General features: G+C 38.6%; 1 protein-coding gene across 1 annotated transcript in view; it reads right to left on the bottom strand.

Annotated features, from left to right (window-relative positions):
- SDAD1 (SDA1 domain containing 1) overlaps positions 1 to 14,197 on the bottom strand; it is a 29,174-nt gene extending 14,977 nt beyond the window's left edge. Inside the window, 11 exon segments of the mRNA XM_008693229.2 lie at positions 1,249 to 1,352; positions 2,011 to 2,080; positions 2,637 to 2,738; positions 3,868 to 3,942; positions 4,434 to 4,491; positions 5,939 to 6,039; positions 6,123 to 6,194; positions 7,933 to 8,043; positions 11,190 to 11,288; positions 11,799 to 11,903; positions 13,933 to 14,197. Of these exon segments, the coding sequence (XP_008691451.2) occupies positions 1,249 to 1,352; positions 2,011 to 2,080; positions 2,637 to 2,738; positions 3,868 to 3,942; positions 4,434 to 4,491; positions 5,939 to 6,039; positions 6,123 to 6,194; positions 7,933 to 8,043; positions 11,190 to 11,288; positions 11,799 to 11,903; positions 13,933 to 14,022 (987 nt within the window). The 5' untranslated portion in view covers positions 14,023 to 14,197.

Below are 14,197 nucleotides of genomic sequence, written 5' to 3'. Positions count from 1 at the left end.
CCTGATGTGGGGCTCGATCCCGGAACGCCGGGATCACGCCCTGAGCCGAAGGCAGACGCCCAACCGCTGTGCCACACAGGCACCCCGGCAACTGTATTTTTTTTAAAATTGTAGCTGACATACAATATTATATTAGTTTCAGCTGTACAGCATAGTGATTTGACATTAATATACATTACAAAATGTTCACCAAAGCAGCTGTAATCTTTAACTACAAGGAGAGAAACTTTGGAAATGGACTGGTCTTTCTCAACGTTCTTCATGTCAGAATAAATTAATTTTTTCTATTTAGCCACAAAGCAAAACCAGAATAAGGAAGATTTAGGTTCAGTATAAAGAGTTTCAGTTGTGAAACTCTAGTATCATTTCTATCAAACCATGCTTAAATTACACATCATTTCTGCTTTCCTATGAAGCTCAAATTTGGGCCTGACATGAAATTTCTGCACAAATACAACATAAATTCACCTCGTAATCCTGCTGTAGGACTATAGCCCATGGAGAAAAGGCATTTTATTCATTAAGATGTTAAGTTTTTCTTAGAAAAAGGGAACAAGTGCTTTCATTCACATGTACTTTCACTTTTCACTGAATATATGTTGACACTGCTAGATTTTCAGCGAACAAGCCTGTTTTACTTTTTTTCTTTAAATAAACTTTTTGAAGGGGGCGCCCGGCTGGCTCCGTTGGAAGAGCGTGCAACTCTTAAGTGGCAGTTAGTGTATGAGTGTGTGTGACGTTTCCACATGTACGCACTATACAGATATACATATATATGTATATGAAGTACCACCAAGGAGCTCCTACAGTTTAATTCAACATGAAATAAATGACCAGAGAATTCAGGTTTGCAAACATTGACCATCTCCTACCAGAGTGGTCTGGAAGTCAGGAAAGCCATAAAGGGATAAACAAACTGCAAAATGTAGTAATAGTCGATAAAAACACATGGGTTGTGTTGGCTCAGAAAAACATATACGTAAAACAAAGTAGAGAAACAGAACACAAAATAGTCTGTCCACAAACTCAATATATGTATAATTTAACATCCTTACTTACTGGTAAGAAAACAGTGATAAAAATTGCTATTTTCGGAGCGAAAGATCTTATTCTTCTATAAACTGTACGGGTTTAAATGGTTTTGGGGGATAAAATTAAGCCACTGCTTTACTTTAGTGGCTTCCCTTTTACCAAGAATAATTCTATTTCTAACGTTCACCAAGATGAGAAACATAATGTAGTTCGAACCTCGTGAATTCCCACCAGTCTGGAGATGAGGTTCATGAGCATCATTTTCACCTCAAATCTCTCCGTAGAGCTCTCTAGCTGCTTTAGTAGTTTTTCTGCAAAATCTGGAAAGGAGAAGACCAGAGAAGCACACTGAGTCCATGGTCTGCACACCACTACCTAACAGGTGTAGAAAAGAGCAGTCATTAGATCAGCGACTGTGGTAGGGCTGTACCTGAAATCACTCTGCTGAACCAGGATGGTTCAGAACAGCAGCATCACAGAAGGTGAAAAGATGCACACACAGTGAACGGTGCCCTTCAATGGTGCCCAAAGTTAAGTCTTAAGGAGTCCCAAGATTTTTAGCATCAACATCTTGACTGATAGGAGCTCCACTTAACAGTTCTCAGAGCCTTGCTTCCCAGAGTGTGGTCCACAGCTGGTCCACCCGGTAGCTTGTTAGAAATACAGAATCTCAGGCCCCACCCTACACCTACTAAATCAGAATCTGCACTGACAAAAGATTATCAATTCTTCATTTAGTCAAGCACAATGTCCTACTGCAACTGTTTGTTAAAGACATAAAGTAAAGAACTCTTCCTTCCACATTTTTCTTATTTTGCTGTGGACTGGGAATTACAACTTTAAAACATAATTCCCCAGGCTACAACCAAATGGTAACAACAATTACTGATTGTCTATTAAGTGCCAGGGATCTTATATTCCCTGGTAACACACAGAGGTAAGACCAAAAAGGAACTTGGGAAGTCATAATTGTAATACCTTGGGGGTCATGAATCAAATGAATAGCCGAAAAATTAAACACCTCTGGTTTTTTCTTCTTTTTTTGTTTCTGAAATAAAACGAGAGGAAAAAACATTTACATCACACCACACTATTGCGGGAGAGGAACCTACAACAAATTTGTTTCAAAAAACCTTTCTTTCAACTAGAACTAAAGGTGGTTTTTGTCTTTCTACATTAAACCTCGGGAATGTTCCAGCAAATAGCACCTGTGAGACTTAAAAGAATTTAGAAATATAAACATTAAAAAACACAGAAGGGCCAAATTAATGAATTTTCAGATTAACCATCACAAAATATAAAATGTATTTCATTGGTGTACTCTCCTGAGAAGATAAATCTAGCAAAAATACCCTAATACAGGCCATCTTGATTAGAACAATTGAAAAGTGAGTTTAATCAAATTAATTTATTCAAGTCACAGATTTTGCTAGAGCTGAAAACATTTCGTCATCTAAAAAAACCAGTACTTAAAAATTCATCATAAATTCCGAAGTCTCTCAAAAATGCTATTTCTTTATTCCAATTCTTAAAAAGCTTTTGCCAAAAACCCCATATTCTATAGTCTAATGATTCCTACCTCATTTTCCAGGTACAAGTCTCACCTTGAGCACTTTCATAGCCTTTTCCAACTTCTTCTTGTGTTTGGAGCTTTTCTTCCCTGTGGCATATTGTACTAGCAGGTCTCTTGCTGTTGGTCCTTCATCCTGAAGAAGACACTACTTTGTAAACAAGGAAAATCTGCATAGAAGCAAACAGTAAGGCTTTCAAAGACTTCTTTGCATTTATACTCTGCAACCGCTATAAAAAATGAGCATGACTTAAAATTCAATAAAAATATTTGCCCATGTGTACAAACGAGTACAAAGATTTTCACTGCAGCACTGATTTTTGTTTTTATATTTTGCTTTAAAGTTTTATCAAAGTATAAAATACAACTTTGTTTTTATTTGAAAAAAGAAACTGGAAACACTATCACTAGGAAAATGATTAAGCTATAATACATACATACTATGAAATATGTGGAGGTTAAAAGAATGAGGTAGATCTGTATGTACTAAATCGGTATATCTATATATACAACACAAAGAAAGCAAGTTGCAGAATAATACACATAATAATTATATATATTTCAAAGAGCTAACATACACATAACATATATACATCCACATATATACACTTGGGAAATGAAATGGTTATCTGTGAAGATGAAACAGGGAAGTAGAAATAAGACAGGATCAAGAAAACTTTTCTCTACAGTATTGTAATTTTTTATAATAATGTTATTCACACATTACTAATAACAAAATGAATTAAAAGAGCTTATTATATATTCTCGTATTCTTGTTACCACAATGCTAATAGGAGAAAGGATACTTTTTCTTAGAATTTGTTTTTGATTTTACTAAAAAATATTTTTTAATAAAGAAAATTTCATGACATCATAAATCTTCATTTTGCCTTTTTAGAAGATGCCACAATATTATTTCTCTCCTTCTCTAAACACTCTATAATATTGACATCATCTCAAAAAATACTGGCAGCAATTTTCATTCTAAGTTTATATAATGAGTAGAGGTATAGCTTTAGAACTACGAACAAGGCTAAATGAATCTCACTTTTATTATTAGTTCTTTAACCAATCTTAGTGAACGTAAGTGACAAATTCTAAACAGAATAAAATCTCAGCATGGCAGAACACAATAAAGGATAAAGGTAACATGTAAGCTTTTTTCTAGCTTGAGCGTCATGGATTTTACAATCTGTCCTGAGAGCAATAATGAAATCTACTAGACTGCTGTAAAGTTCAGAAGCATCTATGGTTAAATGTATAACCTCAGATTCTGAGTCGCTGTCCTGTTTCTCCTCTTCATCTTTGCCAAGGAAAAATGTCAAAGCAGCAACTAATATCTAAAGACCAATCAGAACAAAGTCAATTACTCACCCCAGCTTACAACAAAGAATAAATACTTTCGTTTACATACTATTCACGCACAGAACTAGGACCTGAAGGAACAAAATCAGACTAATGGGATTTGGGCTCTTTTTTCTCAATTAAAACATAATGTTGTTATAACACTATTTGTCCTAAAAGTATTTATAATTTAAAAAAGATATCTTTAGATAAAAACAGCCAGGTTCTACATAGTTATCTTTTAAGTAGATGACCAGGAATTTCTACATGCCCGCGCCTGCCCCAAAAAGTGACATGGTAGCCTTTCTAACAAAGTCAAACATGTTCTTAAATGCCTCCTCTAAAGCACAGATGAACCAGGGAAGCAGCCTGAACACAAAGAGAGCATTACTAAACATGAACTGCACGCCCATACAGTACCTCTTCCTCACAGACCCGTCTCCTTGCTACTCGGACGGTGCATTCACACAGCCCTACAGACACTCACCTTGGTGACCTTAGAGAAACATGCGGTTGTGATCACATTGACAGTTTTGGCATCATTCCTGGGGTAAGACAAATGAGTGTTTTCAAAGTAAATTCTCATTCTATTGCATTTCATTGCATTGACAATGGTACAAAATGAACAATATATATTTCTGACATGTTAGACTCCACAGTTTAAAAAGTTGTGGGTTGCAGGGGCGCCTGGGTGGCACAGCGGTTAAGCGCCTGCCTTCGGCTCAGGGCGTGATCCTGGCGTTATGGGATCGAGCCCCACATCAGGCTCCTCCGCTATGAGCCTGCTTCTTCCTCTCCCACTCCCCCTGCTTGTGTTCCCTCTCTCGCTGGCTGTCTCTATCTCTGTCGAATAAATAAATAAAATCTTAAAAAAAAAAAAAAAAAAAAAGTTGTGGGTTGCAATAAATAAATAAGTAGTCATAGGTTGCCTAACAAACAAAAACAGAGTCACGGATTGCTAAACTGTCAACCATAGGTGAACATTTAATTAAACTTTAGCCCAGTCTTATGTCAGAAAATTACACAGCCATTTAATATGGATTTTTGTGAAGAATTTTTAATGACACAGGAATGTACTCAAGATAAGAGAAACAAAAAAAGTGAATAAAAACTTAATAGTATGGCAAAATTCCAACCATATTTAAAAATTCATGTTTAAGGGGGTGTCTGGGTGGCTCAGTTGGCTAAGTGGCGGGCTCCTGATTTCAGCTCAGGTCATGATGTCAGGGTCCTGGGATCTAGCCCCGTGTGGGGCTCCACACTCAGAGGAGTCTGCTTGAGGATTTCTCTCCCTCTCCCTCTGCCCCCCCCGCCCCGCTTGTGTGTGCACATGCTCTGTCTCTCTAAAATAAATAAATCTTCTAAAAAATTCATGTTAAAGAAATGACCGGAGAAAATAGAAACTATTAACAGTGATCATCACTGGGTGGTGAAACTATCAAAATTTTTTTAAAAAAACTTTTTAGCTTCTCCCAATTTTTTGTTGCAATGAATATTACTTTTATAATAAAAAAATAGTGAATAAGAAAAACAAAAGACATGAATTGGGAGCAATGTACCAACAAACCAAAGTTTACAGAAGGTGATACTTTATATACATGGGATAAAATTCTCAGAGTGGCAGAGCAGAAAGAGCACAGATTTCAGAGTCTGACATCTGGGTCTGAATTTCAGTTCTGCCCTCGACTAGCTACTAAGCTTACACTCTATGAACTTTAGTTTTGTTACCTATAAAATGGGGATCATTCCAGATAAGTTGCATTATGTTGTTCTAAAGGTTGAATGAGATAATATGAGGTGTAGGTGGCTCAAGAAATGGTAGCCAATGTTATTAATTATTTGGATTGCTCTGTATTTTTATTTCCAACTTAATCTATGACAGAGGTATATTAAAGAGACAAAGATCAAGAAAAATATTTGTGTATGTACTCTGCAGTAATTATAAATGAATGAGAGTCTCCTTCTAAAGAGACAAATATATATATATATTACCAGATGTTTCTTCTATAGAGTTCAATCATCACATCCAAAGATATTTTGGCTGCAGTTGCATTGCTGTCTCTTAACATGGTGTACATGAAATTCTGCAACACCTAAAGAAAAAGAGGAGAAAGAAGATTTAATATAATACACTGCTGGCACATGCTGTGAACATGGGAAAAAAAGGGGTACTTACTATATTCACTTTATTGTTCTTGTGTTTTGCATTTATATTCTTGATATCAGTGACAATATGTGTGTATAAAGTCTAAGGAAAAGAAACAAAAACATACACATATTAGCTGACGTTTTTAACCTTGCTCAGGGTTTGGAGAAAATGCATGGGAGAATTTAATTTTACCTATTTTTCATTCTATAATAAGACACCATAAACAAAACAAAAAGCAGCAGCTAAAATGCAAAAGGAAAGTTGCCCTAAAAAGGTTAAACAAGGAGTTACCATATAACTCAACAATTCTACCTCTAGTTATATATCCAAGAAAAATGAGAATATATTTCCACACGAATATTCACAGCAGCATTATCCATAATAGCCAGAAAGTGGCAACAACCCAACTGTCCATTAACTGATGAACAGACAACAAAATGTGGTATCCCCATATGACTGAATATTACTTAGCAACAAAAAGGAATGAAGTACTGATACATTCGACAACATAGTTGAACTCTGAAAGCATTATGCTAAGTGAAAGAAGCCAGACACAAATACTACGTGTTGTATGATTCCATTTATATGAAATACCCAGTGTAGGCAAATCTAGAGAGACCAAAAGTAAATTGGTGGTTACCTAGGCATGAGAGAGATGAGGAAATGGGGAGTGAATGCTAATGGGAACGGGGTTTCTTTTTGAGGAGGATAAAAATACTCCAAAATTGATTGTACTGATGGTTGCAAACTCTGTAAATATACTAAAAACCACTGAACTGCACACTTTTAATAGATGAATTGTATATGAATTATATCACAATAAAGTTATTTTTAAAAAGGAAAGTTGTTCCATTTACTTAGTCCTTAAACGCATACTTAGCCCCTAACCGGTATACCAATACCACTGGTGCCCAAAATCCCTCCCATAGACAACTTTTATCTCACAGTTACACAAAAAGTACAATTGCTAAAATCAAATAGTGGCAGTCTCTCAATACTCGGAAAAAAATTTTTTTCAAATTAATATACGTAAACTTAAACTTTTCTTTAAATTTCTTTCACAAACCTTCAGCTCTGGTCTTACTTATACAAGCAAATACAAAGTCACAGGGAAATATTAATAACGAAAAGTGTTTTGGGAGATAGGGTGGGGCTGTTATAGTTAGGGGTGTCCAGTTCATGCTCTGATTCAGCTAGTCAGTATAGTACAGTTGAAAAAGGCATGAGTTCTGGAACCATACTGCCTGGGTTTATATTTCTGCCTTCCCACTAACATGCCCCACGATTCTGGGCATCTTACTCTACCTCTCTGTGTCTCAGCCTTTTCATTTGTAAAATAATAGTAATAATGAACCCTATCTCATTTTGTGAGTAAACAAATAACTATATAAGAAGCTCTGAATGGTACCTGGCAAAAAGTGAGCGATCAATAAATGTTAGCTATTAGCACCATGTTGTATGCACACAAGCGTTGATTTTTTCCTATTAAAATTATCCTTATCTGTATCCAATAACATGAAGTATCAAGAATTCAATCTACAGGGGTGCCTGGGTGGCTCAGCCGTTAAGCCTCTGCCTTCGGCTCAGGTCATGATCCCAGGGTCTTGGGATCGAGCCCCGCATCAGGCTCCCTGCTCCTCGGGAACCCTGCTTCTCCCTCTCACACTCCCCTTGCTTGTGTTCCCTCCCTCGCTGTCTCTCTCTGTCAAATAAATACATAAAATCTAAAAAAAAAAAAAAAAAAAAAAAAAAAAAAAAAGGAATTCAATCTACAAGTTTAATGTCACTGCAAGGAAAAATGGAATATAAGGGGGGAAGAAGCAATTTCGCTCTTTACCTTTCGCAGAAGCTTATCATGGCAACGCAGAAGTTCAAAGAAGAGTTCTAGCAAACTTGATGGATTGATGAGATTCTTATTTCTCAGCAAGATCAAAGCTTTGCAAAATGTCTAAGGAAGGAAAAGAAACATATTATATGGTAATGATGAAATTAGGGTGAGAAAAGGGAGAATGTATATCCCAAAAGAGTGTGCTATCTTCTCCTAATTAGGCACTATTCTGGGCATTAGAACAACAGTCAGTCTCTGCCCTCATGGACGTTCCACTGGGAGTGAGGCAGAAGAAGGGACAGAGGAGCAAGGAAGCACATAAACAGGTGTATCTCACACAATGATATGTGTCATCAAGAAAGTAAAACAGGGTAATGTAATTGATACACAGTGACTGAGGGGGGACTACTTTACACAGGAAGGTCAAGTAAGTATCAAGATATGACAAACTCAGGGTGCCTAGGTGGCTCAGTCAGTTAGGTGTCTACCTTTGGCTCTAGTCATGATCTCAGGGTCCTGGGATCAAGCCCCGCATCGGGCCCTGGCTCAGCCGGGAGTCTGCTTCTCCCTCTCCCTCTGACCCTCTTCCCCGCTTGTGCTCTTTCTGTGTCTCAAATAAATAAATAAAATCTTAAAAAAAAAAAAGATCTGACAAACCCCTAGTGATCAATGAATGCAAAAAGATAAGAAAGGTGGGTTAACAAGAACAGAATAAACTGGAATCATCAATCTGAATCTGTGACCTTATAAGGCATTCCTTGGAGGTATGTTAGTACCCAAGAATCACCCAACAGCATTTGTAGCACTCCTGCTTACCACCAACTTTCATGACTACCCTTATTGCCCAAGATTTGGCTGCTACTACCGTTCTCCATTACCAGAACAAGTAATCCTTGGAGAATAGTTGATTCCAAATCTTGGGGCAGGCAAAGCGGTGAAAAAAAGGTTCTGGAATTATTTCTGCCAGAACGTAAGGATGCTTTCAAAAATATCAGGGGCTTTGCCAAAAGGACTGAGAAGCTCCCACTGGCTAGGTGATAACAATTTGAACAAAAAATAATAAATAATGCTTAAAAAAAGAAATGAATAAGAAGGACATAAATAGGGGTGCCTAGGCGATGCTGTTGGTTAAGCGTCTGACTCTTGGTTTTGGGTCAGGTCGTTATCTCAGGGTTGTGAGATTGCCCCGTGTTGGCCTCCACGCTCAGCATGGAGTCTGCTTAGAGTTTCTCGTTCCCTCTCCCTCTGTCCCTCCCCTCTGCACTCTCTCAAATAAATAAATCTTTAAAAAAAGGAAAAGGCTACAATGTCAGAGAAACATAAAAAAAATCATTTTACTGATTTTTTTAAGTAAAAGTTAATATACATGGGTATTTTGTTTCTTCCATTAAGAAACACAGTCTGGTCTATCTGTGTAAGTAGGAAAAAGTGAACAAAAACTTGGGAATGATTCAAAACGTCCTGGAAGAATAACAAATCAGTAGGCAGAAAGTCCACCAGTTGTTAAGGACTGGTGGTTATCACAATTGCCAATTAAAAAGAGGACCCACCAGTTGGTTTTAAATGAATCCTCTAAAGAGGAATGCTAATTACACAGACTCAATCCTTTGTTTCCTAGGAAAGGAAATCTCCCTTAATTATTTTTTAAAAACCTATTAATCATCATAAAAAACTATAAAGAAACACACACACATTTATTTATTTGACAATGCCTGCAGACTGGTTTGGTTGGGTACTGTTAGACACACAGAACTTAAAGGAAACCTAATTACTTGGAAAGACACTAAGTCTCTACACTCAAAATCTCAATCTGTATGACCTATAGGGACTTCGGAGTTTCATGACATAAGTAAAAGTCCTTTGACTAACAGTTTGAGTTTGAAGACTTTTGGGCTATGCTGCCAGGTCCCACATCCCAATGGAAAGTCACTCAGTTGACAACCCAGACCTTGAAACCCTGGCTTGTCTGAGATGATATCCTTTTTCTTTTGGGCCTAATCAAATTAATAAAATCCTGAAGACGTATAAAAATAGTAGAATGACAAAAAGCCTGGGAGAACGTAAGAGAAACAAATTTAAATCTAGAGACCTAGGATTTAACAAGTTTTGACATATTACTATGTTTTGTGGTCATTAATATTTGTGTCAGTTCTACCTGCTGCAGAGGTGTCTGAAAAGCAGACATACGAAATCTGAAAATGCCTTAGGCTGGGTTCTCAAGAAGCAGAGCCCGATTCATTACAGTGATTTGTCCAGGGTGTGCTCCCTTCTAGAAGTAAAGGAAGCAGGACAGGGCAGACAAAAGAAAAGCTGAGCAAGGTTCTGTCCTTGGCTGGAGACTAGCTTTCCTCACGTCACACACAAGCCCTGGAGCACAAACTACAACACAAAGTGGGACCCACCCTGAGGGAAGGGGCTGGGCTTTTGAACCTCTGGATTAGTCAGGTACCACCTGTAGGCTGAGAGGGCAATCTCCCAGGTGTTAGGGCTGTCACTTAGCTGGAGATAAGGCACGGGAGAAAGGATAGCTGGGGGCAGTGACAGCCAACATTCACCACAGGTGAGGGGAAATGGGAGCACAAGGCTGGTAAAGGGGATCTCAGTCAGGACCCAGTATCAACCACTACAGTGACAATATTTAAATGCTCAAACTGGCCAGTAAATGAATAAGTTTATTAAATTAAGCATTATAGGAGTGCTTCTAATCAGTTCTGGTTTGGCACTGCCCAATTTGCACTGAATTTTACTAAAACTCCTAAAATTTAAAAATAAGTGAATAAATAAAGCATTGCAAAAACTGTAAATTATAACTAGGGTTCTTAATGCATAAGAGATTTGAATGACTAGGAGGAATCATGTATTCAAAATAGCATCCTGGCAGGGTTAGCATGCTGGAAGAACAGAGAGATCAGAGAGAGCGAAGTGTAGCAGAAAAGGAAAGGAGGTCAAAAATACTGGCGGGGGCACCTGGCTGGCTCAGTCGATAGAGCATGAAACTCTTCAAAAAAACCCCAAACCAAAAAAACCCCAAAACATTGGCAAGAAGCAGATCATTTAGGGATTTACAGGCCACATTAGTAGAGCTTTACTCTAATTGAGTTTTACTCTAAGTATAAATGAGAAGCCACAGAAAGATTTTAAGGAACAGGTGACACATTCTGATTTACATTTTAAGAAGATGTTTAGCTGAGGCTGTTCTCATTTAAACACATAGTATTTGCACACATAAACACAGCACAACGTATCAATCTAAATACCGGACCTACCATTCGAAGATCTGGGTCCAAGACAGTGTGATTGTAGGAGAGAAGATCTTTCAGCTCTTGAGGAAAATTACTTAAATGTTCTGGATAGCAGTGACCAATCTGTAACAAAGCAAAGGCTCTTCTGAAGTTTCTCTTTCTCTCCTATAATTCATATGCACATATTTATGATGCTCTGCAAAAGGAGAGTAAAAGGCTGTTTCACAGAAGTAGATGGTTTCAAATCATTTCTTTTTATTCTACATGCTAATTTTTCCCATTTTCCCTGACCTTTCTTTTTTCTGACCTTTCTGACCTTCATATTTCTTCTAACCTTAGTAAAATATTTGTGACATGAATTAGAATCTGCTCTTATGAATTTGACAAAAAAAAACAAAAAACAAAACAAAAACAGCCTGAAAGTTTTGCTTTGGTTGGTTCTGCGAAAAGCTCCAGTGAAATCTTCTAATTCAGCTTAGGGAGAAAATAAAATTTGCAAAAAGGGAAACTTAAAAAAGTTTTTTAAAAATTAAATTTCCATTCCTGAATGGAATAAGATTGGGTATGACTGGAAAAATATTCTGCAAATGGCATAAAACAACTTGTCTTTGTTTTACTCAGAAATCATCTTACCTGTGCCATAAACATCACCAGCTCTGCCAGTTCTTTGCTAGGCTTATTTGGTTGTAATCTGAAAATCTCCACATTGGATTTGTAGTGATTGTACTGCTGTAGAAACTGTAGGAAAATAAAATTTAAGTTGGTCACCTTCTATCATATGACTTTCCCAGTGAAGAATGAGAAATTACTTAGTAGACATCTCTGATAGTGGTGTAGAGAAAAAGACATGCCAAAAGTGTATAGAAATATCTTTTCCTTACCCGCATTCTTCAAAATAAGTTTTGAAAAATGTGAGCACATCATAGGTAATCTAAAGACCCTTTTCTTTATCATTAGAAACATAGGTGATGTGGTGTAAAGCACAGAGTGTCAAAGCCAAGAGTCAAAAACTAAGATTCGGTCTATAGAGCACTCACAGCAGCACAAAATATAGGTCAGAAAAAGTAAAGTAAATCGTAACTATACAAAACTCTCTAGTCAACATTCCCCACTTCCTTTAAATAATAATTAAGATTTTATCCTGGAGTTCTAGATAGGATGTGTCCACCGCCAAAAGCAACACACAGAAATAACGATAATAGCTTCCACTTATTCAGCACTTGCTGTATGCCAGTCATTATGTACATTATCTCATTTAATTATATTTAATTCTAACAACAACCCAACAATCTAATGTTGGAACTCACTAGGCCTCAGTTCCATGCCCTATATCTACTCTCCAGGCCTAGACCACACACAGCTTTAAATTGCATGAGTGTATGAGAGAGACACTATGAGAATGAGTAGTTCTTTTTTTAAGATTTATTTATTTATTTTTAGAAAGAGACAGAGGCATGAGTGGGGGGGGGGGGGGACAGAGGGCAAGAATCCTCAAGCAGACTCCCTGCTGAAGAGGGGAGCCCGTTCCAGGACCCTAACATCATGACCTGACCTGAAATCAAGAATCAGTTGCTTAACTGAGCCACCCAGGCACCCTGAGAATGAGTATTTCTTTGTATTAGCAGCCCTAACTGGCCCAGTGCACTCCAAATTCATCTCTCCAATTGCCTGACATCTGTGTTTAGATATCTAATAGACATCTTAAATCTAGCATGATCAAAAAACGTAACTCTTGATTTCCCCCAACAAAACTCCTAGGCCTCCAGCTTTCTCTAAGACCAGGAGTCAAGAAAAAGACCTACAACCCCTATATGCTTCAGATAAGACCCTGCTCTCTTGACTCCACACCACCAATGACAGGAGTGAGGAGAGGGCCCCAGAACTCCGTGTGCTCCTGGCAAGATCCTTATCTCACTTCTTTCCCACTCCTATCCATGGCCCAACCACCATTATCATGTGCCTGGAGATGATGAGAACTAGTATTATTACACCCCTTATGTTCATCAATCACCACAAATGTCCGGGATTCCCGGGCCATCCTTCATTCCCCTCTCTCTAATCCCCAGGCCAGCGGAATTAAGAACTCCTGGGAGGGGCCAGGGCATATTTTTAAAAGTACCCTAGCCATTCTGATGCTCTATGGAAAACTTTCTCTCCTGACACACTGCTGCCCCGTTTTCTTCCACCCAGGAAGTGTCCTCTTCGTCCCTCCGTGCTACTTCCAGAGACTGGCATCCCTCCAGATTGGTACCCTTTCCTGCTCCTTAACTGTCCCCACTGCCAGCTCTGAATTTTATGTCTGGAGGTCCATTTACGGCTGTCGGAAACAGACGTCGATGGAAGGCATTCTAACATAGGCTCATCAAGTGTTACCGACTTATTCAACTTAGGGGTTTCTGAAAGCAAAAGGCTGAAAAATCTGCATGGAAGTTGGTGGTTGGAGGGGCGGACCACTTGTCTCTCCACCTCTATGAGGTCGGGAGATAAACCCTAATGCCAAAAAAAAAAAATCTTTAAGGGTGTTTCCGTGGCAGCAGGACTACAGAGTAGTTTAGAAAATCCAAACGGGCAGCAAATTTCCATGAGGTGGGGAACAAAATCAGGGGCATGTCCCTTCCTCAACCTCTTCTCTCCTCCCGAGGGATCCCTGACCCTAACCGAAGAACCTGAGGCTAACCAGGATCCCAAGTCCACGCCACACCTTCCCCCTGCCTATGTCTCAACCAGTCGCGGCCCGGCCTCTAGCGGCGCCACGCCGCATTCCCACCTCCTCGATGTAGGCTGGCGGATCCCGCTTGATCAGATTCTGTAACTGCGGCAGGTTGCTGGGCAGCTTGTTATTGTTTCTGTTAGACATGTTGGCTGCTGACGGGCTCCGCAGGGAACAGTTTTAAGAAACCCCACACCTCCGGCAATCACCAACCGTGTCGGCTGCGTGTGGGAATCGTGCTTCCGACAATGACCGGAAACAGCACATGGGACGCTCGGCAGGCGGCGCCATCTTGGTTCTTAAAAAAAAAAAAAAAAAAGGA

This window comes from Ursus maritimus, unplaced genomic scaffold (assembly GCF_017311325.1).
Source record: "Ursus maritimus isolate PB19 unplaced genomic scaffold, ASM1731132v1 scaffold_8, whole genome shotgun sequence".
Classification (NCBI taxonomy): Eukaryota; Metazoa; Chordata; class Mammalia; order Carnivora; family Ursidae; genus Ursus; species Ursus maritimus.
This window is presented reverse-complemented; position numbering and strand designations above follow the sequence as displayed.